Source organism: Primulina eburnea, chromosome 5 (genome assembly GCF_022965805.1).
Source record: "Primulina eburnea isolate SZY01 chromosome 5, ASM2296580v1, whole genome shotgun sequence".
NCBI classification, from domain to species: Eukaryota; Viridiplantae; Streptophyta; class Magnoliopsida; order Lamiales; family Gesneriaceae; genus Primulina; species Primulina eburnea.
Window position 1 is genome coordinate 15,651,209 of NC_133105.1, and position 25,468 is coordinate 15,676,676.

Genomic DNA, 25,468 nt, shown 5'->3' on the forward strand with positions numbered 1-25,468 from the left:
CAATATAGAGTACGTGGATTTGCGAGATATTCTGAGCTCATCGCCTGTCTTCTTGTGGCGGAAAAGAACAACGAGCTATTAATGAGAAATCATCAGTCCCGACCCACTGGATCAACAACATTTCCAGAAGTAAATGCTGTAAGTAAAAATGAATTTATACCTGGAAACCAAAATCAATTTCAAAGACAAGGTTTTGGTCGAGGTCGAGGTCGAAGTCGTGGACGTGGACGTGGACGTGGACGTGGAATTGGTCGTGGTCGTGGACGCGGCCGTGGTTTTGAAAATAATAGAGATAGTTATAACTCATCTCAAAAGAGCGTCCCAAACCATCCACAGAAAAGACATCATGAGAATACAAGTGTTAATGAGAATCACTCAAAAAGATATGAAAGTTCTTGTTACAGATGTGGTACTCCAGGACATTGGTCCAAATTTTGTCGAGCCCCTGAGCACCTTTGTAAACTTTATAAAGAATCATTAAAGGGGAAAGAAAAGGAGACCAACTTCACTGAACGCGGTGACCGTTTGAGTGATTCAACTCATCTTGATGCTGGTGATTTTATGAATGATTTCTCTGGAAATGATCAACATGTTGGTGGGATAGAAATGAACAATTTTGATGCTGCAGATTTTCTCAATGATTTTTCTGAAAATGAACAATATAGTGGTAGAATATAAATGTACAATAATTTGTTTTTCATGTATTCATATAATAATGTTTTATTGTACAATTATGATATGTGTTATATTTATATATGTATTGTCAGTAATTTTATTTCATTGCATATTTTTTTGAAGTTCAAATATGGAAAATGCTATGAGCAAAGCTGAAGTTTGCATACCCGATAGTGGTACAACGCACACTATCCTCCGAGATAAAAGATATTTCTTGGAACTAAAACCAACAAAAACAACGGTGAACACAATATCAGGTCCTGTAGACTTGATTAAAAGATGTGGTAAAGCACAATTTTTGTTACCTAATGGTACAAAATTTTTGATCAATGATGTTTTATATTCACCCCAATCGAAAAGAAATTTGTTGAGTTTTAATGATATATATTCCCATGGGTATGATACTCAAACAATGAATGAAGGGAATGAGAAATATATGTGTCTTATCACATATAAATCAGGAAAGAAATATGTGATTGAAAAACTATCAATGCTCCCTACTGGATTGCATTCATTATACACATATAAGTCCCATTGAATCAAACATGGTAGTTGATAATTCCTCGATATTAACCAATTGGCATGATCGATTGGGACATCCTGGTTCAACAATGATGCGAAGAATTATAGAAAATACACATGGTCATCCACTGAAAGACCAGAAGATCTTTCAGAATAATAAGTTTCAATGTAAAGCATGTTCTCTTGGAAAACTTATTATAAGACCATCACCAGTCAAAATCCAAACTGAATCACCAATGTTTCTTGAACGTATTCAGGGTGATATTTGTGGACCAATCCATCCACCATGTGGACCATTCAGATACTTTATGGTATTGATTGATGCCTCCAGCAGATGGTCACATGTATGTTTATTGTCAACTCGAAATGTTGCATTTGCAAGATTACTTGCTCAAATAATAAAATTGAGGAATCAATTTCCCGATTATACAATCAAGAAAATTAGACTTGATAATGCTGGTGAATTTACTTCCCAGACTTTCAATGATTATTGTATGTCTATGGGAATCATTGTTGAGCATCATGTTGCTCATGTACATACACAGAATGGATTGGCTGAATCATTGATTAAACGTCTGCAAATGATTGCTAGACCAATGATTATGAAAACAAAGCTCCCTATTTCTATATGGGGACATGCAATTTTACACGCTGCTTCATTAATTCGCATCAGACCAAGTGCATATCATAAATACTCCCCATTGCAGCTTGCATTTGGTAAAGAACCAGACATTTCTCATCTGAGAATTTTTGGATGTATGGTGTATGTGCCTATTGCACCATCACAACGAAAGAAAATGGGACCTCAAAGAAAGGTTGGAATTTATATCGGTTATGATAGTCCATCAATTATTCGATATCTTGAACCTCAGACAGGAGATGTGTTCACAGCACGTTTTGCTGATTGTCATTTTAATGAGGAAATCTTCCCAATGTTAGGGGGAGAACAAAAACATACCGAAAAAGAAATTACATGGTATGTATCATCATTGTTACATCTGGATCCAAGAACAAAACAATGTGAAAAAGATGTACAACAAATTGTACACTTGCAAAGAATAGCAAATCAAATACCAGATGCATTTACAGACACAAAAGGGGTAACTAAATCATATATACATGCTGCAAATGCCCCTGCTCGAATTGAAATTCCAAAGAAACAAATGGAAGATACTCATGATGTCATTAAACGCCTGAAGCGTGGAAGGCCAGTCGGTTCCAAGGATAAAAATCCTCGAAAAAGAAAATTCATAGAGAAACATGATGATCACAAAATAGAGAATGTTGTTCCTGAAGAAACACATGATGATGAAAATGTTTTGTCAGAACCACATGATGATGAAAATGTTCTGTCAGAACCACAAACTGACGAGAATCATGAAATCTCTATCAATTACATTAATACTGAAAAAATATGGAACCGAAAAGATATAGATGAAATTGATGATATATTTTCTTATAATGTGGCAATCGACATCATAAATGATAATGAAGATCATGAACCAAAATCTTTTGGTGAATGTAAAAATCGGCAGGACTGGATAAAATGGAAAGAAGCCATCCAGGTTGAATTGGATTCGCTAAATAAACGTAATGTTTTTGGACCTATAGTCCTTACACCTGAAGGTGTAAAACCTGTTGGATACAAATGGGTTTTTATTCGAAAGCGAAATGAGAAAAATGAAATAGTAAGATATAAAGCTCGACTTGTTGCACAGGGTTTTTCTCAAAGGCCTGGAATTGATTATGAAGAAACGTATTCTCCTGTGATGGATGCAATTACGTTTCGGTATTTGATTAGCTTGGCGGTATCTGAAAATTTAGAAATGCGTCTTATGGATGTTGTTACAGCTTACTTATATGGATCACTTGATAGTAATATATATATGAAAATCCCTGAAGGATTTAAGATGCCTGAAGCACAAAGTTCAAAACCCAGGGAATGTTATTCTGTGAAATTACAAAGATCATTATATGGGTTAAAGAAATCAGGTCGAATGTGGTATAATCGACTAAGTGATCACTTGATGAAAAAAGGATATGTAAATAATTCAATATGCCCTTGTGTTTTCATTAAGAAAACAACATCCGGATGCGTAATTATTGCTGTATATGTTGATGATTTAAACATCATTGGAACGAATAAGGAAATTCAAGAAGTTGTGTCATACTTGAAGGAAGAATTTGAAATGAAGGATCTTGGAAAAACCAAGTATTGTCTGGGTTTACAAATTGAACAAAAAGAATGTGGAATGTTTGTTCACCAGACAAATTATACAGAAAAGATCCTTAAACGTTTTAATATGGATAAAGCAAATCCTTTAAGTACTCCAATGGTTGTTAGATCATTAAACATAGAAAAGGATCCATTCCGTCCATGTGAAGATGATGAAGATATTCTTGGTCCAGAAGTACCATATCTAAGTGCCATCGGTGCCCTTATGTACCTTACAAATTGTACAAGGCCTGATATATCTTTTGCCGTAAATCTGTTGGCAAGATTTAGCACATATCCAACAAAGAGACACTGGAACGGAATTAAACATATATTCCGTTATCTACGAGGAACGACAGACTTGGGACTTTTGTATTCAAAAGATGCTAATTCAAGTATGATTGGTTATGCTGACGCTGGATACTTATCTGATCCACACAAGGCACGTTCCCAAACTGGATATGTATTTACTCGTGGAGGCACTGCAATTTCTTGGCGTTCACAGAAACAAACGCTCGTAACTACTTCATCAAATCATGCTGAGATTATTGCACTACATGAAGCAAGTCGTGAATGTGTGTGGTTAAAATCAATGACCCAACATATCCAAATCTCATGCGGATTATCATTCGATGAGAAACCTGTGATACTATATGAAGATAATGCTGCATGTGTTGCTCAAATGAAAGAAGGATACATAAAAAGCGACAGAACTAAACATATTCCTCCTAAGTTCTTCGCATTCACCAAGGAGCTTGAGAAGAATAAATGTATTGATGTTCGTCACATTCAATCAAGTGAAAACTCATCAGATCTCTTCACAAAGGCACTTCCTAAGTCAATATTCAGAAAGCACATATATAATATTGGGATGCGCAATCTACAAAATTTGTGAAGAATTGTTCATGTCAACATCAGGGGGAGTTTACGTGACTGCACTCTTTTTCCCTTACTATGGTTTTTATCCCAATGGGTTTTTCCAAGTAAGGTTTTTAACGAGGCAGTACAAAACACGTAATGAAGACATCATCGTATCATGATCATCATCACAAGGGGGAGTGTTGAAATATTATTTAAAATGTGAAAAATATTTGTGTTGAAAATGTGAATGTTGAATGTTGAAAAATAGGTGTTGAATATTGAAAATTAGTGTGTGATGATGTAGGTAATGATGTATTTTATTTTTGGATTATGTGTAAAGATTTCCTATAAATAGATCTCTCATTTGTGAAGAAAATCACAATTGAGTAGAGAGAAAAATATTATAAAGTGTGTAGTTTGGTAAATTTTGAGAGTTTGAGATTTTTACTTTTTACCATAAATTTTTACTTTTTCACAACAAATATAACAGATTTTAAAATTTTAAAAGAATATGATAAGGTGGGGTTTGTAGCCCCACTTCATTGAGGAGTCGGGGTCCCCGACTGCTAATTGTGTTTTTCGAGGAGTCGGGGTTTGAGACCCCGACTCCTTGACCGCTACAGTAACCACTGCGAATCTCGGGACAAATGTCTGATTGAAATATATTCATTGAATCCTCTTTTGTTTTTTTATGCTTTCTTCCCACTATATATGTATCACTTACATGACTAATAATTCATTCATCCCACTATATATGTATAACTTACATGAATAATAATTCATTCGTATTGACATTGATGAAGATGCATTCGGCGATGATGTGGTAGTGTGAATGTTGGTTATATATAAAGGTATTTTTTCTTCAACATTTTGTTTCAATTTTATTTACATGTACTAATTAAAATGAACTTTTTTTTCTCTCTAAAATCAATCACTTTACGATCATGGTTAATTTATTCAGAATTTCATAGTTTTATAACATATGTTGTGTTGTGATTAATTATAATTATATTCACGTAACACAGAAAATGGACACTATATCAGTGGCGTTGTATGTCAATGGTTATGTAGTTGCACAACAAGGAACTGTGGAATACAGTAAGCCTGCTGTGAAGAAGATGATGGTACCATGTTCCATAACTTATTCTGATTTGATGAAGAGATTGTATAAAAAGTTAAATATTAACAGCAAGGAATTTATGCTGAAGTTGACAACCAAATATGCCTACATGGAGATGACGCATAGAATAGAGTTTCAACTTTGTATCGAAGATGACGATAATTTACATTTTATGACATCTCAGATTGACCTGCGGTGTTTACATTTGTATATTGAGTTTGAGTCGGTACAAAATAATGTTTGTTCCAATGATCTAGAAGCCTACATCCCATGTATTACACAAGGATTTAGTACAATGGGCTTCGATGATGGAGGAGGCACTTCAAATGTTGTTGTGGGTGAAGATGAACAGCCAAATAATTTGGATCGATATGTGAATAATCATGTGGTTGAACAAACCATTCCATGGGCAGATGATGGGCGTAGATGGGAGTCTAGTGCAAGAAGAAGGTGTAATCCGTATGAAATTACTCCGTTCACATCATATGATGAACAAACGAGACATGATTTCTTTATGGATAGTTACCACGATGAGGATAGTGATGAAGATTCACCTTCCAACGATTCTGAAGATGGTAATGTTGATGAAAATGATGATAATAATGCATTTGAACGTGATGTCGGTTATTCACAAGTTCCAAATGAGGGTACATCATCTCAAGCATGGAGGCAAGGTACGGTGCCTGACAATATTCAAGCGGATAGGTCGATAATCTGTGAAGATCCACCATTTTTCAGCCAAGTGTACGATGAGCAAATTCCAGATTCTACAGATCTCCCATATGCAAGTCGCACGACCTATTACAACCCTGAAAGAGGCGATTTGTGCATCAACATGATATTCAAGGACAAAAAAGAACTGATTGCCAGTGTCAAGGACTACTCTGTTAGGGTCGCACGACGTGAGTACCGTGTCGTCCAAAGCTCACCGACGTTCTGGAAAGTTTGCTGCAAAAATAAGTCTTCAACTATGCCATGTCATTGGGGTCTTCGAGCATCGCTCAAGGTGAAGTCGGACTATTGGAAAATCACTAAGTATGGAGGGCCACATACGTGTATCTCTAGTCATGTCGGCCTTGACCATCATAACATGGACATGAACATGGTGGCAAACACTCTTGTGGGTATAGTTCGTTGTGACCCTTCATACGAAATCAAATATGTAATGCAACTGATTAAGGACAAATTTGGGTACAATATTTCGTATCACAAGGCATGGCATAGCTTGAGGCGATCTGTTGAGAATGTTTATGGAACATGGGAAAGTTCTGTTCGACGACTACCGAGATATATGGGCGCCCTCGTGAAGCACAATCCAGGCTCTATCGTTGAGTGGAACCATATTGATACGTATAACCCAACAGTGAAGATTTTGAACTATGTGTTTTGGGCATTCAGACCGTGCATAGATGGGTTTGAACATTGTCGTACGGTTATTAGCATTGACGGAACCCACTTATATACCAAGTACAAGCACAAAATGTTGATAGCAGTGGGATTGGATGCAAACAATCGGGTGTTGCCATTGGCTTTTTCGATTGTTGATGAAGAGACGTACGACTCATGGAAATGGTTTCTTGATAATCTAAGCAAACATGTCATTCGTGGGGCTAGAGGTATATGTCTTATCTCTGATAGGCATCGGGCTATTGTAAGCGCCGTGGATGATGTACCAGATTTCAAACCTCCTCGTGGAGTACATCGTTTTTGTTTGCGCCATGTATGCTCAAACTTCAACAATCAGTTTAAGAATGTTCATTTGAAAGATCTTTGTTGGCGAGCGGGCACTCAACATCAAATACGTAAGTTTGATGCCACAATGGATGCAATTAAAAACCTTAACCCGAATGCGTATCGATATTTGTGTGGGATTTCACGTGAGAAGTGGACGATGGCCCATGATGGTGGATGGCGTCGTGGTGTGATGACGACAAATATGTCCGAGTGTTTGAATGGTGTGTTGAAGGGTGCAAGACGTCTTCCTATTCCAGCAATTGTGCAGTTAACAAGTGGACGTTGTGTAAAATATTTCTTCGATCATAAGGAAAGAATTACCTATATGGTGGCAAACAACCAACCGTGGCCTGATTTTGCATTCCACAAATACGAGAAATGGTCAATCAAATCAAGCAATCACAGTGTTAGCAGTTACGAAATCAGTGACAAATCTGCATCCGTAGTAACACGAGGACGACTAGGACATAATGAACATGTACAAGTTGTGAACTTGAGTACTCGTGATTGCTCTTGCGGAAAATGGACAATTTTCGGAATACCTTGCTCTCATGCCATATGTACAGCAAAGTGGTACGGTTTGGACCCGATGGAATTAATGCAGCAGTGGCTTAGTATACACCGATATGTTAAAACATATGAAGGAAGATTTATCCCAATACCAGATGAAGGATATTGGGATGACGCTGTGTAAGGCTCGAGATTATTAGTTTCATTTAAATACGACTCGGAGGATAGGAGAATGCATGAAATGCAATGAGGGAAGAAAATACATGAGAAATGAGGGTTTTGCAAGACTGCACCCGCGCTTAGTACAAGAGTGCACCCGCGGTCATGCAATTGTGGATTTGAACAAGAAAACTCGAAGCTACACCGCACCCGCGGTGCCACTAAGACCGCACCCGCGGTGCATGTCCAGTAGGGGGCATGTTTTTGACATTTCGAGACCGCACCCGCGGTAAGATCAGACCGCACCCGCGGTGCAAAGACCGCACCCGCGGTCTTGCAGCGACCGCACCCGCGGTCTTGCAGCGACCGCACCCGCGGTCTATGTTCTGCATTTTTGGATAGAATAGCCGAGAGCTTGGCGCACCCGCGTTCCTTACAGCTACCGCACCCGCGGTCATGCGTGTAATGTGAAAAATATAGACACTTGTTCCTACCATGCAAATTTAATGAGTTGTCTTCATTTCCTTGCCATTTCAGAACTTTGAGGGCCGAGAGAATCCAGGAAGAAAGTCTCCATTTCCTTTGATCTTTGAAGTTAGAATTCTCAAGGTTTAACCATCCGATTTTCACTCCGAGTTGAGATTCTTGTTCTTCGCGTCAAGGGCTTCAAGGTGATGTAATTTTCCTTCAATTCAAGCATGGGTTGAGATATTAGTGTTAGGGAAACTTGGATATGCTTGTAGATATATGTTCTTATGAGTATAAGCATTATATATTCGCAAGCGGATCGATTATCGGATGTCCTACGCAATTGTTACGATTTTCCAGCATATTTAGAGCTAAATTATGCAGATTTTGGATAGTATCATATGATTATGATGATGAATATGAGTTGAGATTATTGATTATTGATATATGATGAGATTTGGATAGACCGGTATTGAGAAATCATGTCGTTATGATGTCCGACTGTACCAAGATCACGTATAGAATTAGATAGGTGTTGAATTGAGTTGGGAATTGATATTGTATGTCTCTGCATTGTCATTTCAGATTGGGAGTGACAGAGGTTAGATCCCGACTTCGAGACTTCGATTTAATTCAACACGAAAGGTATAAGCAATGTTTGTTTGGGAAGTCAAAACTCAAATAAGATATTATTTGAGTTTCCCAAACTAAAATCACATACTAGAATTGTTGTATTTGTTGAATCATGTTTATGAATTGTTTATAGAATTATATCCAAATGTTGTAACATGATTATGCTTTGATTATAGAATTGTATTCAAGCATATAAGATTATTGTGATATTCAGATATGAATATGAGCATGCTTTGTTTACAGATTGATATTCATTGAATTTAAGATAGGAGAGTCGTTGACAGCCATCGTCAACTATCTAGATGTTCGGTGTATCTCAGCTTAGGAGCAGCCATGACTCCTATTGCAACCATAGATACAGCTCAGACCGAAGTCTAGGAATAAGACGTACAGTCACCCCGAGTGGGAGGGTAGGTGACAGCCATTGACGTCTTATTCATACGGGATCCCTAGAGTTATAGTCGAGTCGAGTCTATACATGATTTGATTAGCATTGCATGTATATATATGAATGTTCTTCATGATAGCATGTTTCATGATTTAAATTGTTATATGCATCCATATATGTTTATACTGGGATTTGTTCTCACCGGAGTTTCCGGCTGTTGTTATGTCTGTATGTGTGCATAACAACAGGTGGGGCAGGATCTGGGTCACGCAGAGGATGAGAGCTGGACATAGCGTGGTGATCTCGGGCATAGCAGAAGAACTAGTAGTTGTACTTGTGGCATGTACTGTATTTAATTTCTAGTTGTTGAGTAGAAATGGAACCAGACATGTTTTTACTTTGTGTTTGTACATGGTGATGGTAAAATAAATAAAGACTTTATGTTGTATATTATACATTAGATGTAATATGAAAAGCAAATTTTTGACCACATTTTCTAGCAAAGATCCACTTAAATCCCAAAAGAATTGAGTTAGAGCCCGGGTCCCCACAACAGGTGGTATCAGAGCCATAGGTTCTGTAGACTAAGATAGGATAGAATGAGCGGGGTAGATCGAGTTTTCTTCCTTGCTCTATGATGTGCTAGCATGTTTATTGCTTTCCTTATTACATGTTGTTTGTTATTTGATTGATTACAGCATGTATTGGTTAAGACTAAATCAGAACCGATTCTAGATCAGAGGTAACTGACTAGAGGAGGGCTGAGACAGTTGTATATCTTGTATTCTAATCAGTTGGATTATTAGATACATGCCTCCTAGAAGAGCAGTTGTGCCAGTACGACCACCAGCGCCAGAGCAGGGTAGCACATCCGGAGATACGATGGATGTTACTGCTACGCCCATGGAGACTCTATTAAAGCGATTCCAGTCATTCCGACCCCCGACTTTAAAGGGTACAGAAAATGCAATTGAATGTGAAAGCTGGTTGGAGGATATCGAGATGTTATTTGAGTCTCTGGAATATAGTGACGAGAAGCGAGTGAAACTCATTGGCCATCAACTGCAAGACGTGGCTAAGTATTGGTGGGTGAATATAAGGAGAGCACTAGAACAGCGTGGCACCGAGGTTACATGGAAAGCATTCAAGACGGAGTTCTATCAGCGATTCTTTCCTGTATCCTACCGTAAAGATAAAGGCGCTGAATTTGCAAACCTGAGGCAAGGGCAACTGAACATTGAAGAGTATGTTGCTAAATTTTCTTCCTTGCTTCGCTTTGCACCTCACGTTTCAGGTAATGATGAAGCCGTAGCAGATCAGTTTATAAACGGCTTAAATCCAGACATCTTTACGTTGGTAAATACGGGAAGACCCAACAACTTCGCTGATGCATTGAATCGTGCCAAAGGAGCCGAAGCCGGATTGCTAAGGCAACGGAGTGTTCCGTATGTTGCTCCGAGTCCTAGACCGCCACTACCTCCAGTGCAATCTTTCCCCAGAATTGAAAGTGGTGGTAGCAGTAGTGGACGCAGAGATCAGCTGAAAGCAAAGGGCAAACAGTTTAAGAGGGCAGGGAGCAGTTCTTCGAGCTCCAGCGGGCCAAGACAGAGAGGTCCTGGCCAGAGTTTAGAGGTGACGAGTGGATATTGCGGTACTTGTGGAGGTAAGCATGCCACAGAACAATGTCAGGGAGTATTGGGTAAATGTAATATATGTAAGCAACAGGGGCATTATGCCAAGGTCTGTCCTCAGAGAAGTGGTACATCGAGATTTCAAGGTGCGGGGTCATCTGCATCAGTGACTCAGCCTGAGAGACAAGCTTCATCTGTCCACTCATTTCAGCCGTCAACTACACCGACCCAGCCTTGAGCTAGAGGTGGTCATACCGGGAGTCAGCCGACCCGACAACAGGCCCAAGTGTTTGCCTTGACAGAGGAGCAAGCACAAGATGCCCCAGATGATGTCATTGCAGGTAACTGTTCCCTTTACGGTTATCCTGCTTATATATTAATAGATACGGGTGCATCGCATACATTCATATCAGAACGATTTGCATTATTGCATTCTTTGCCTGTTGAGTCATTGTTAGATGTTGTGTCTATTACTTCGCCGTTGGGAAGTGGTTTGATATCGGTGACTACGGTTAGACATTGCATCTTACAGTTTGAGGGTCATGAACTTGATCTAGATTGCATAGTACTTGGACTAGATGATTTTGATTGCATTGTTGGAATTGATATGTTAACAAAGTACAGAGCCACCGTGGATTGTTTCCACAAGATTGTCAGATTCAGACCAGAAATGGCAGAAGAGTGGAAATTCTACGGTAAGGGTTCCAGATCTCGGATTCCCTTAGTATCGGCTTTGACTATGAATAAGTTGTTGCAGAAAGGAGCAGATGGGTTCCTTGTGTATGCTGTAGATGTACAGAAATCGAGCCCGACATTGGCAGACTTGCCAGTAGTACGGGAATTTGCAGATGTGTTTCCAGAGGAGATTCCAGGATTACCTCCAGTGCGAGAGGTAGATTTTAGTATTGATTTGATTCCAGGTACCACTCCTATTTCGAGAGCTCCGTATAGAATGGCGCCTGTTGAGCTAAAAGAATTGAAAGCACAGTTGGAAGATCTGCTAGCCAAGGGATATATCAGACCTAGTGTATCTCCTTGGGGTGCTCCAGTGCTATTTGTGCGAAAGAAAGATAGATCGATGCGGCTATGCATCGATTACAGGCAATTGAATAAGGCCACGATAAAGAATAAATATCCATTGCCGAGGATCGATGATTTATTTGATCAACTACAGGGATCGTCTGTATAATCTAAGATTGATTTACGATCCGGATATCATCAGCTTCGAGTTCGAGATGTAGATATACCAAAGACAGCATTTCGAACCAGGTATGGGCATTACGAATTTATTGTTATGCCTTTTGGTTTAACAAATGCTCCGGCGGTATTCATGGGCTGGGCTTGACGAATCAAATCTTTCAGAGGTATTTGGACGATTTTGTTATTGTCTTTATCGATGATATTCTGGTGTATTCTAAGAACAAGAATGAGCATGCAGAACATCTCCGAATTGTGTTGCAGACACTGAGAAATGAGAGATTGTATGCCAAATTGTCAAAGTGTGAATTTTGGTTAAATCGAGTTGTATTCTTGGGACATATCATATCAGGAGATGGTATTTCTGTAGATCCGAGCAAAGTGGAAGCTGTGACTTGTTGGCCGAGACCGACTTCTGTACCTGAAATACGCAGTTTCATGGGTCTAGCGGGATACTATAATTCATCCAAGATTCTCCCGTATTGCCAAGCCAATCACACAATTGACACAGAAGAATGCGCCATTCCTATGGTCTGAGGAGTGTGAGTCTAGCTTTCTAGAATTGAAAAAGAGGTTGACCAGTGCACCTGTCTTGATGATTCCTTCAGGTACGGGAAATTTTGTTGTATATTGTGATGCCTCTCACAGAGGGTTGGGATGTATTCTTATGCAGCGAGGTCATGTGATTGCCTATGCCTCAAGACAGTTGAAGACTCACGAGACTCGATACCCCATTCATGATACCCCATTCATGATCTGGAATTGGCAGCTATTGTATTTGCACTGAAGATTTGGCGTCATTATTTATATGGCGAGAAATTCGAGATTTACTCAGACCATAAAAGCTTAAAGTACTTGTTTTCTCAGTCGGAGTTGAATATGCGATAGCGTAGATGGCTTGATCTGCTGAAAGATTTTGATTGCGAAATCAAATATTATCCAGGAAAGTCGAATGCAGCAGCTGATGCCTTGAGTCGAAAGGTATGTGCCTTATCCTTATCGACGATAGGTGTTACAAAACTCGTGGAAAATTGCTGTTTTTCTGGATTAGAGTTTGATACCGATAGAAAGCCACTACGACTTGCTACTATTCAAGTTGAGCCAGACTTGATCAGAAGAATAAAAGAAGCACAAAGAACAGATCAGAATGTACAGAGATCGATTCAAATGGTCAGAACAGGACACGTATCAGAATATCAGGTGCGTGAGCATGTGTTGTACGTAAATAACCGTCTTGTTGTGCCAGATGTTTCAGATTTAAGACATCAGATTATGTCTGAAGCACATTGTAGTCGGTTTAGTATTCATCCTGGTGGCCGAAAGATGTACAATGATCTGAAGACACAGTTTTGGTGGAAGCAGATGAAGTCAGACATCGCAGAGTATGTGTCTAAATGCTTAAATTGCCAACAGCTAAAAGCCGAGAGGAAGAAGCCAGGAGGATTACTCCAGAGTTTGTCAATTCCTGAATGGAAATGGGACCACATTTCCATGGATTTTGTAACAAAGTTACCCCGATCTTCCCGAGGCTGCGATGCGATTTGGGTCGTTATCGACAGGTTGACCAAATCAGCTTGCTTCATCCCGTACAGAATGACTTATCGACATGATCAGATGGCGGAGATATATGTTCGAGAGGTAGTTAGATTGCATGGTGTGCCAAAGTCTATCGTATCAGATCGTGATCCACGATTCACTTCACACTTCTGTCACAGTTTACAGCAGGCCTTAGGTACGACATTACACCTGAGTACTGCGTATTATCCTCAGACAGACGGACAGTCAGAGCGGACTATCCAGACACTAGAGGATATGTTGAGAGCCGTAGTACTAGATTTTGGTACTAGTTGGCAAGATTCCCTACCTCTTTGCGAATTCTCTTACAATAATAGCTACCAGACTAGCATTGAGATGGCACCGTTTGAAGCTTTATATGGTAAGAAGTGCAGATCTCCGCTATACTGGGATGATATTTCAGAAGTGCCAGAACTTGGGCCAGATATGATTCGTGACATGACTGAGAAGGTGAAGATCATTCAGAAAAGAATGAAGACAGCACAAGATAGGCAAGCTAAGTACGCCAATATCAGACGTAGACCGTTGGTGTTTGAACAAGGAGATAGAGTATTCTTGAAAATTTCCCCATTCAGAGGCGTGGTCAGATTTGGCAAGCGAGGGAAATTATCTCCGAGATACATTGGTCCTTACGAGATTCTTGAAAAGATTGGCGATCGAGCTTATCGACTTGCTCTTCCTCCTTCTCTATCTGGGATACATGACGTCTTTCATGTATCGATGTTGCGTAGATACATGCCAGATATTTCTCATGTCATTCAGCCTGACGAAGCAGAACTTGATCAGACATTGAGCTATGTGGAACAACCGATACAGATTCTTGATCGAAAAGAAAAACAACTCCGTGCGAAAACCATTCCACTTGTGAAAGTTCAGTGGAGTCGTCATGGCATTGAGGAAGCAACTTGGGAAACAGAAACAGATATGCGACAGAAACATCCCGAGTTGTTTATATGATGTAAGTAAATTTTCAGTTTTGATTATATTACTTATCATATATGTTCAGTAAATGCCTGCGATTTCGAGGACGAAATCATTTCTTAGAGGGGGAGAAATGTAAGGCTCGAGATTATTAGTTTCATTTAAATACGACTCGGAGGATAGGAGAATGCATGAAATGCAATGAGGGAAGAAAATACATGAGAAATGAGGGTTTTGCAAGACTGCACCCGCGCTTAGTACAAGAGTGCACCCGCGGTCATGCAATTGTGGATTTGAACAAGAAAACTCGAAGCTACACCGCACCCGCGGTGCCACTAAGACCGCACCCGCGGTGCATGTCCAGTAGGGGGCATGTTTTTGACATTTCGAGACCGCACCCGCGGTAAGATCAGACCGCACCCGCGGTGCAAAGACCGCACCCGCGGTCTTGCAGTGACCGCACCCGCGGTCTATGTTCTGCATTTTTGGATAGAATGGCCGAGAGCTTGGCGCACCCGCGTTCCTTACAGCTACCGCACCCGCGGTCATGCGTGTAATGTGAAAAATATAGACACTTGTTCCTACCATGCAAATTTAATGAGTTGTCTTCATTTCCTTGCCATTTCAGAACTTTGAGGGCCGAGAGAATCCAGGAAGAAAGTCTCCATTTCCTTTGATCTTTGAAGTTAGAATTCTCAAGGTTTAACCATCCGATTTTCACTCCGAGTTGAGATTCTTGTTCTTCGCGTCAAGGGCTTCAAGGTGATGTAAGTTTCCTTCAATTCAAGCATGGGTTGAGATATTAGTGTTAGGGAAACTTGGATATGCTTGTAGATATATGTTCTTATGAGTATAAGTATTATATATTCGCAAGCGGATCGATTATCGGATGTCCTACGCAATTGTTACGATTTTCCAGCATATTTAGAGCTAAATTATGCAGATTTTGGATAGTATCATATGATTATGATGATGAATATGAGTTGAGATTATTGATTATTGATATATGATGAGATTTGGATAGACCGGTATTGAGAAATCATGTCGTTATGATGTCCGACTGTACCAAGATCACGTATAGAATTAGATAGGTGTTGAATTGAGTTGGGAATTGATATTGTATGTCTCTGCATTGTCATTTCAGATTGGGAGTGACAGAGGTTAGATCTCGACTTCGAGACTTCGATTTAATTCAACACGAAAGGTATAAGCAATGTTTGTTTGGGAAGTCACAACTCAAATAAGATATTATTTGAGTTTCCCAAACTAAAATCACATACTAGAATTGTTGTATTTGTTGAATCATGTTTATGAATTGTTTATAGAATTATATCCAAATGTTGTAACATGATTATGCTTTGATTATAGAATTGTATTCAAGCATATAAGATTATTGTGATATTCAGATATGAATATGAGCATGCTTTGTTTACAGATTGATATTCATTGAATTTAAGATAGGAGAGTCGTTGACAGCCATCGTCAACTATCTAGATGTTCGGTGTATCTCAGCTTAGGAGCAGCCATGACTCCTATTGCAGCCATAGATACAGCTCAGACCGAAGTCTAGGAATAAGACGTACAGTCACCCCGAGTGGGAGGGTAGGTGACAGCCATTGACGTCTTATTCATACGGGATCCCTAGAGTTATAGTCGAGTCGAGTCTATACATGATTTGATTAGCATTGCATGTATATTATATGAATGTTCTTCATGATAGCATGTTTCATGATTTAAATTGTTATATGCATGTATATATGTTTATAATGGGATTTGTTCTCACCGGAGTTTCCGGCTGTTGTTATGTCTGTATGTGTGCATAACAACAGGTGGGGCATGATCTGGGTCACGCAGAGGATGAGAGCTGGACATAGCGTGGTGATCTCGGGCATAGCAGAAGAACTAGTAGTTGTACTTGTGGCATGTACTGTATTTAATTTCTAGTTGTTGAGTAGAAATGGAACCAGACATGTTTGTATTTTGTGTTTGTACATGGTGATAGTAAAATAAATAAAGACTTTATGTTGTATATTATACATTAGATGTAATGTGAAAAGCAAATTTTTGACCACATTTTCTAGCAAAGATCCACTTAAATCCCAAAAGAATTGAGTTAGAGCCCGGGTCCCCACACGCTGAATTTGAATTAAACCATAACCAATGTCGACGTGAAAAACGAAGAGTTGGTAGACATAGAACATCAAGGATACATAATGAGATGGATCGACCAACAACAAGAGAGAGACATGCTTATGCACGTGGTGGTACATCATAACAATGGAGTTTCATGTGTTGTTTATCATAATAATATTAAGATTTGTGTTGCAAGTGAAGTGTGGTTACGTGTATTACGAATGTGTAATATCAACAGTTTTTAAATAATTGTAGTTGTTGTTTTGGCTGTAATTGATGTTTGATTTTTTTACTTTGACTATTGATATTTTATTCTGTCAATAAATTTATATCATGTTATATGATTTATATAAGTATAAATCAATATTTCAACTTAGTTAATTACATATAAGTTAACGCTTTTTAAAATAAATTTTATTACATTGTATTATAATAATATATTCAAATATATGATTTTTTATTGTATAATATATATTATACAAATGACATTATATATCATATTATTTTCAAATAAAAATATCATAACACATCCAAAATACAAATACCAAAATAAAACAACAAACTACAATTGACGAGAATATGAAATCGACATGCATAGAGGATATAATAATACTAGTAGTAATAGAAATGGCTAGTGCCACAACCACGTGGTATACGCACTCGTAGACTTCTTCGCAAGTTCAACTGTTCTGCTTCCATATCCGTATTATGTTCTGTCTCCGTATTGTGTTCTCTGTTTAAACCATATGGATCATTAGCAGATGATGTGGCAGAAAATCCATGGAATGGAAACGGTGAAGTCAAATAGTTTGGACGCACTTCATGATTAAACGAGCGCACTTCATCATCAAACTGTCGATGGTCAGAATTTAGTAGATCAGTGAATGATACACTGTTAGCAACGTACGGAGTGTGAAAACCGTATTGCATTGATGGTCGATAGTCAACATTAGACACTGTTGATGGTCTATGTGACGTTCCAGACATGTCATGACCACGTGATGACCCACACATGCAATGTCCATGTGAAGTGGCAGTGACATCGAATCCATGTGGTCTACGATGTTGCTGTGAACCAGATGAGCTACTAGAACCCGATTCACGTCGTCGACGACGGCTACATTCCTCAAGATTTTGAAACGAGTTTCTACGTGGTATATCATGTTGCACTTCTTCATCATTAGATACCCTATTCAGTGCATCACGAAGACGTGAACCAATTCTCCAATCATCTTGAATGGTTTCCTCAAGTGCCTCCCTCGATTGTTCATGTACGCTAAGCCCTCTGAATCGATTTGTGAGTGTGGTTGCTTCCTCGTCCTATGTAGCATAAATCATATCAATTAAGAAAACATTAGAAAATAAGTACAAATAATTTACTTTGATAAATTTGCATTAACACTAACCACAATGGCTCGGAAATATGCTTGTCCACTGGAGTAACCAATTCCTTCGCTATTTGGAGAAATGGATCGTATAGTGATGTTGTCGTACCATTTCTTATATTGATAGTCCACCATCATGTGTCCAGAGACGAGCATATCCTCCACGATATGCGTTTCCTTATTTTTCCATATCTCAATCGGACCACTATGAAATTCTTTCCAATCAAAATTACGATGTCCTACTCGGGACAAGTTGTGTAGATCATCCCCATCAGTTGCGGGTTCGGGAATTCGTTGTCGCATTCCAAATTGACGCAACACCCGATTTGGACGATACATTTCCACAATATCAAAACAAATTAGAGGGCATACACATCGCCATATTTCCCCTTGATGTCCTGTGATGAATGCTTGCACATCGAGCGCTTCGAAATTGTAAACAGTCCAATTAAACTGCAATTAATAAAAAAATGTAAAATCAATATGAGTGTTAATTGAATGTTAGTATTAATATTGATGAATATTGATTGATAAACACCTGACCATCTTCCATAAGATCAAGTATCTCACGTATAATACGTACTGAGTGGGTAGATGTATGAGTATGACTAAAATGACGAGCCCACCTAAACAAACAAACAAAAATAATTTCAAATATTTTTGTAACTCAAATGCTAAATTGATTTGCAAAAATTTACCTTGCACCATAAGGAGCAATTTGAAGAATTGTATCATAGTCGTTATCATTTACATCGGGGGCTGCAGGAACAATATGGCAATAACCATGTACATCAGGACTAAGCGATGTCATCCTGCTCCATGCCCAAACCTGCATTAAAGAAAGCACCATTAACAAAGGCCTACAAATTATTTTTGGCTTACAAAAATTGTGAAATTATTATAAACAAAATAATAAAGCTACCTGTAAGATCAACAAAGGCCAACAAATTATTTTCCTCCCTATAATTGATGATTTACATAACTCGCGATACAGGAAGGATAATACAGCGCTTCCCCAACTATACCTACTCACCCGTGGAATATTAAGAAGTAGCTGCAAATACATAAGACTCACAACACCACCACGAGAATCAGGGAACATGCATCCTCCAATTACCATCAGGGCAATACATCGAGTATATTGCACCACCTCCAAGTCTGAAATGTCGTTGTCAATCTGATTTTCTCTGCAGTGTGCGTCTAAAACAGATATCGATAAGCGTCCTCCAGTCACTAAAGATGCAGTGGCTGCAAGACCTAGTAACTCGACACATTTTTGACGCCATTCTTCAGCCGTGTGCTCATGTCGGTTCCCGTTACAGGTTGGCCCTTAATATTCAAACCCCATATTATTTCAACATCCTGGAGTGTGACGGTGGCCTCACCAACACGTAGGTGGAATGTATGAGTCTCACGTCTCCACCTCTCAACTAAAGCTGTAATTAGATGATTGTCAATAGGTCGAAAGCCACATCGGAGAACACCATATAACCCCATCTCATTCAAGAGGGTCAGAACACGATTGTGAATTAAGCCAGAACTATAAAGTTTCGAAATTCGGTTATCCGATCGTCTGACTTCTAAAATGGTATCGATATTATCGCTTGATATTGTTCTTGAGATATGAGTCTCCTGCAAGTGAAGGACACTATGGTCGACCGGTTTGATATATGCCCCCATCTTGTAAAAAATAACAAGAATAATTTATTATTAATTAGAAATAATAATATTCCTTCAAAAAAATAGAAATAATAATACAAAATTATAATTATATTTTTAACATTACAATATTTTTTTAAGTCCAAAAAGCTAATAAAACATTATTTTGTTATATTTTTACAATTAATATATTTTTTAAGTGTACAAAAATTAATAAATTTATTTTAGGAAAGTTCAGTATATTTATGTTATGAGAAAAATGCTATAATATTTTTTTATATATATTTACATAAAAATATTTGAAATTATATCATTTATGATATAAAAAAATGAGTATACTATTTAATTTTTTAAATATATAAACAATATTTTTAATATTATTAATGAAATATTTACTATTAGAAAATTTTCACGTATATATGTATATCAAATTAATATTTATTTCGTATAACCAATTTATTTTTTTCAAACTTATCATTAAAAGCTTTGTAATTATAAAACATTTCTCTCAATCGATTTTGATAGAATTTTTTTTAAAAAAGATTATAAATAATTATTTGATCTTAGAAAAATTTTGTATTATAAATACTAACATCTTTTTGACTATTTATACAATTTATATTTATTATGTTTTGAAAGGATATATAATAATGAATAGATATTTAGTTAGAAAAATCATAACCTGATAAATATTCAGATACTGATAAATATATGACAAAAAAAATTAAATTATAATTCAAATGTCGGTTAAAATTTGCTACAAGATTTTTATTTTATAATATTTATAAACATTTCTATAATTAAAATTTAATTAATATCACAAAATTATTTTTAATTTGCTCAAAATTTTCATTCTACTGAAAACTAATTGAATAAAAAAAGTTTTTAAATTTTATCAGATTGTATCTAAATTATATTTAATATCCAAATTCTCCAAACTAGTTAATATTCAACAATTAAATTTTGATTACTATAATTTTTCAAGGCATTCGTATCCGTTTTAACATTAATATTTGTCACAATTAAAAAATTTTAACATCTTAAATTGTATTATTTACAAAGTATGAATGATATAACACTAAACATAACAAAGTCATGATAAATTTAATTAAAAATATTAACAATTGTTGTTTAATAAAAAAATCACTTACTTTGTTGACGAAGAACTCCAAATTATTGATTTTTCAAAAAAATTTATACCTGCAAAAGAAAAAATTTAAGCTTCTTGTTAGTTCATCATAAACACAAAGTAAAGAATAAAAAAAATTGGTGTTGAAGAGGAAAAATAGATTGAAATAAGAAAAAAAAAGATAGAAAAGAAGAAAAAACTTACATGCACCTTAGAAGAAGTACATGAGGGAAAGGAATGATATAAGCAAGCAATTACTTGTTCGAGCATCACTGATATTGCAAGTTGAATTCAGTATAGATTCACGGGTGTTCAATTTGGCCATCACGGGTGTTCAATTTGGCTTTATCAGATACATTTGTCATACAAAATGACAAAAAAAAAAATCAACATTAATCAATTGTAAGAAGTTGTCGGGAAAAAAAAATAAAAAGAGGAGTCAAACCCCGACTCCTCGAAAAACACAATTAGCAACCCCGACTCCTCAATGAAGCGGGGTTACAAATCCCACCTTATCATATTCTTTTAAAATTTTAAAATCTGTTATATTTTTGATTTTTTTTTTTAAAATTTATAATATTTATTTAAAAAGTCCCTTAACTATTGGGTTTAGGATTTGAAGTCTTATTTTCGCATTTTTCAAATTATTTTATTTTTTTATCATACAAAACGATTTTTCATGTTTCTCTTGCGCAAATGATCCATGTCTCTATATCATCTCATCTCATCTCATCTCAATAATTAAATGTATGCTCAATATTTGTCATATCAACTATTTTCCTACATCTTTGTATACTCCAAAAATTATTTCTGAACTATTTGACCCATTTGTGTTTTTCGAATGAAATTATATACAAAACATTGAAAATTTGGAACAAATATATGTTATTTTAAAATGAAATATTTTAGATCTAACACAAATATATGATTTTTTTAGTATTCATGAAACGTCTAAAACTCGTTCCTTTTAAAATATACTAGAAATAAATTTTTTCCCCTTTCGGCCGAAATGCATACATACATAAATATATTTACTCTGCACTATTTAAAATAATTCACCAACTTATATTTGAAAATGCAAAAGAATGCAGTGCAAAAACATAAATTCGTAAGATGGCAATTAAACGTAAAAATATTATTTTTTTTTCAAAATAAATCAGGAACTTTTTAATCCTCTCAAAAACCACTCAAAAGCATTAAAATCATAAAATATTTAAAATCATACTAATGCGGAAAACTAACAAATGTTATCGAGTTATGTGCACCATCAGTCCATCAAATTCAACCATCAAGTCCTACAACATCAACAAAATCATGATTATGTGCATCATTCACACCTAGTGACTCTAATGACTCAGCAAACTTTATATTCACATGCGATAGTGAAAATACTTTTACTAAAAATAGCTTTTCATGAACACGTATAAACTTTAAACATTTTTCCTTCATCATAAACATATATATATATATATATATATATATATATATATATATTTATATTTATATAAACATTCCCTTAAGGTGAATTCCGTTCATTAATTGTGATCATCCTTCGGTCAATTGATCAATCTCAGCTGCAACCATGGTATCAGGCGGCGATACAATATTACCACTTTTCTGTTATGTGCCTTGGCCTATAGACAGACATGGGCGACACTTTCACCCATCAACTGAGCATTGGCCTTACATATCATCATATCCTTTCAATAGAAATTCAGTCGTTGGATTCCCACGGGGTTTTGTCCCATAAACAGGTTCCACTAAGGCTTCCTTATTTCCTTACTGTCACAATTAAATCACTTCTTTCAAAACAATTTCCTTGTTTCCATCACTTTATAAAAAACATGCAATAATATCAGTTTCTTTTAAGCCAATCATACAACACATCTTTTAGCATTTATCGTTTTCCATCAAAAAAATTCATAATCTTTCAAAATAAACATTTTAAAATCCATTACAGCATTCAGGGCACTGTCGGAACGTCAAACATTTTTCAGGTGTAATTTGATTGTTTTGCCCTTGAAACCCTAAATTTCTCAATTTATCCTTGAACCTTAATACGATGACCTGAATCCATCCAAACTTAACATATCACCTTAAAATACGCCCATAAGCATTTTTTAGACGTAAACTTAAGCTTCTCGTCTAATTTCTCAATTCGTTTTAAAACTTAAACTTACTTCTTGGTTTTAACCCGAATCGACTCGAAACTTAACCAAACTTGAACCATAGCTTAACAACACCTAACCATACCCTATACAACCCAAATCGAACCATTTAAGACCCTCAGAATATATTAGAGTGCCTACTGAATTTTCTGAACCAATTTATCAACCCTAGCTTAATATAACATGGGTCCCTTCAAGCCTAGGCCCTAACCATCATGTACAGACCCTAACCAACCATCTTAGGACCTAGACCACACTCTAAGGATCCTACTGGAATGATCCTACAACGCCTTTCATGAGTTGCGCCCTAAACCCGTGCCCCTACAATCCTTGAGCGTCCAATGCACATGTACCTTCCCTAGCCCTTGTACCAGCCTTCGCTCAAGCCATCTAGGACCATGAATAGACCCCTTTAGGACCCCTGGACGTGACCCAAAAACAGCACCTTTCCTGCTCCTTCCTAGCCCTCAAAATCGAAACCTTAGCTTATTAAAACCCCAATTTTCGTTCATCCTTTTGCCATCTCCTTTCCAGCCTTTAAAAATGCATCTAGGTGCTTTTAAACTTATTGAAATATGTCCTTTTTATATCCCTACCATGTGAGCCCCTTTGTGCATCATAAACATGAATTTAAAAAAATGAAAATAAAAGTTTTATCATGTATATGCCTCAAAAACGAAAATAAGGGTTTCATTTTTTTCATGCAAACATGATTAACACACATAATACGGTATTAACGATGAGTGAAGGAAGATTAAGACGCGTCTTTACGTATTCTACGAAGGAAAACAATTCTTGGCGCGAGGTACGTCGAGCAGACTGCAACATGTACTAGGAATACCAAATTTTCAGAAAAGCTACAGTGTACGATTTTCAGAAGAATGTTGACGTGGAGATACAACGGATATAAAGTTTCAAATGCATTCATTGTTACCGTTGGAAGAAAAGCCTATAAATAGCCGAGAAGATCAAATGAAGAAGTGTAATTTTTGTGCAATTTTTGAGTAATCGTGCAATCGAGTAATCCATATCAAGCAGAACTCTGTGCATACCCTTTCAGTCAAAATCTCTCAAAAGCTCACGCTTAGTATATACATTCATAGCTTTCAGGCTATACATTGAGCTTAAAAACACAAACACTCACTGTTGTATTATTCGATCTTGTGGAGATTAGTTGTGCAAAGAAGGTTACATATCACTTGAGTACTGATATTTTGTATTGAATAAGAGTTTCGGTTTTGGCAGTGTTAAGTCAAAACTGAAGTGGGTTTATACAAATCTTTGTATAGATCAAAGTCTTTTAGTAAATATCCTATCTTCGAGATAGAAAGGGTGACATATGTGATGCGAATCCGAGTACGATGAGAAGCAAACACGATTATCTAAATCGCACCCTCAACTCAATAACAAACAAGGATCGATTGTGTTGTCCCGATCTTTTGAAACAAGTAACGATTTGTGTGATATTCACCTCTAAATGATTTGAACACTTAGCAACAAATATCAACGATAAGAACAATTGAATCAAGAACGAACCTTCAAAGATCTTGTCTTGACAATCCGAGCTTAGAAACAATCGACAAACGCCACAAAGAATAAATCTTTGATAAGTTTGATTTTTGATAAAAACCAAAGCAATCGAATGCCTTGAATATTGAGAGAAAACTCCAATAATATGTTTGATATCTGAATTATTTCGTTCTTGGTCTATTACAAAGTTTAAATAATGATTAAAATACAAGAAAGTAGTGAGAATACATTAAATAAAGTAACAAGCAACTTTGACACGGAAACGCGCGCGGTAGCGCGACTTCTCGCGCTAGGGCGCGCGGCATTCTGCTCATTTGTCATCTTCGGGCGCGCGGTGGCGCGGGTTCTCGCGCTGGGGCGCTCTGTGTATTTTTTCTCGGGCAGCAGCTCGCGCGCGGGGGCGCGAGGTTACGCGCGATGGCGCGCTGATTTCTGGTCAGGCCGCGCGGCAGCGCGAAGTTCCGCGCGGGGGCGCGCATGATTCTGCACACGGGCAGCCCCGGGCGTGCGCGCGGTGGCGCCGCTTCTGGAGCTGGCGCCCGCAGCTCTGCTGGTCTGCACTAGCGCAGTGCGCTGCTGTGCTGCTTCTGTTGCGGGTGCGTGCGCAGTTCTGCTCCTCTGCGCTAGCGCATGCTGCTGGTTCTGCACATCTGCGCTAGCGCGTGCTGTTGCACTGATTCTCTTGGGCCATTTTTCACTTATATGCTTGACTGTTCCGGACTCATTCATTATATGCTTTGTTGAACTCCTCCATTTTTTTGAATAGACTTGATTCATTATTATTAAACTTGAAATTCCGAGACAACAATGCATCCTAAATTTTCCTCCAAACATTTGTACGTAACACCTGGCCAG

The 25,468-nt window shown here is 37.4% G+C and overlaps 1 protein-coding gene across 3 annotated transcripts; it reads right to left on the reverse strand.

The window, feature by feature from the left end:
* Positions 1-17,344: 17,344 nt before the first annotated feature.
* LOC140831777 (serine/threonine-protein phosphatase 7 long form homolog) lies at positions 17,345-19,280 on the reverse strand. Of its 3 annotated transcripts, none has more exons than XM_073195528.1 (5): positions 19,050-19,280; positions 18,826-18,956; positions 18,711-18,753; positions 18,149-18,580; positions 17,345-18,062 (listed from the first exon to the last, which is right to left on the reverse strand). In XM_073195528.1, the coding sequence occupies exons 1-5, from the start codon at positions 19,245-19,247 to the stop codon at positions 17,355-17,357; spliced, it is 1,512 nt and encodes a 503-aa protein (XP_073051629.1). In that variant the 5' UTR covers positions 19,248-19,280; the 3' UTR covers positions 17,345-17,354. The 3 variants fall into 3 exon arrangements, with proteins under 3 accessions (XP_073051629.1, XP_073051628.1, XP_073051630.1); XM_073195527.1 differs by having other exon boundaries at positions 18,666-18,753; XM_073195529.1 differs by having other exon boundaries at positions 18,666-18,753; positions 18,879-18,956; positions 19,050-19,063.
* Between the last annotated feature and the right edge of the window lie 6,188 nt (positions 19,281-25,468).

Excerpts from the sequence above, each read along its gene's own strand:
- LOC140831777 (XM_073195527.1), bottom strand. The coding sequence starts at position 19,247 with ATGGTAATTGGAGGATGCATGTTCCCTGATTCTCGTGGTGGTGTTGTG. Across the intron at positions 18,957-19,049 it reads GGCCTTTGTTGATCTTACAG|GTTTGGGCATGGAGCAGGAT; the intron begins GTAGCTTTATTA and ends TCTTTAATGCAG. Across the intron at positions 18,581-18,665 it reads ATCTTATGGAAGATGGTCAG|TTTAATTGGACTGTTTACAA; the intron begins GTGTTTATCAAT and ends TATTAATTGCAG.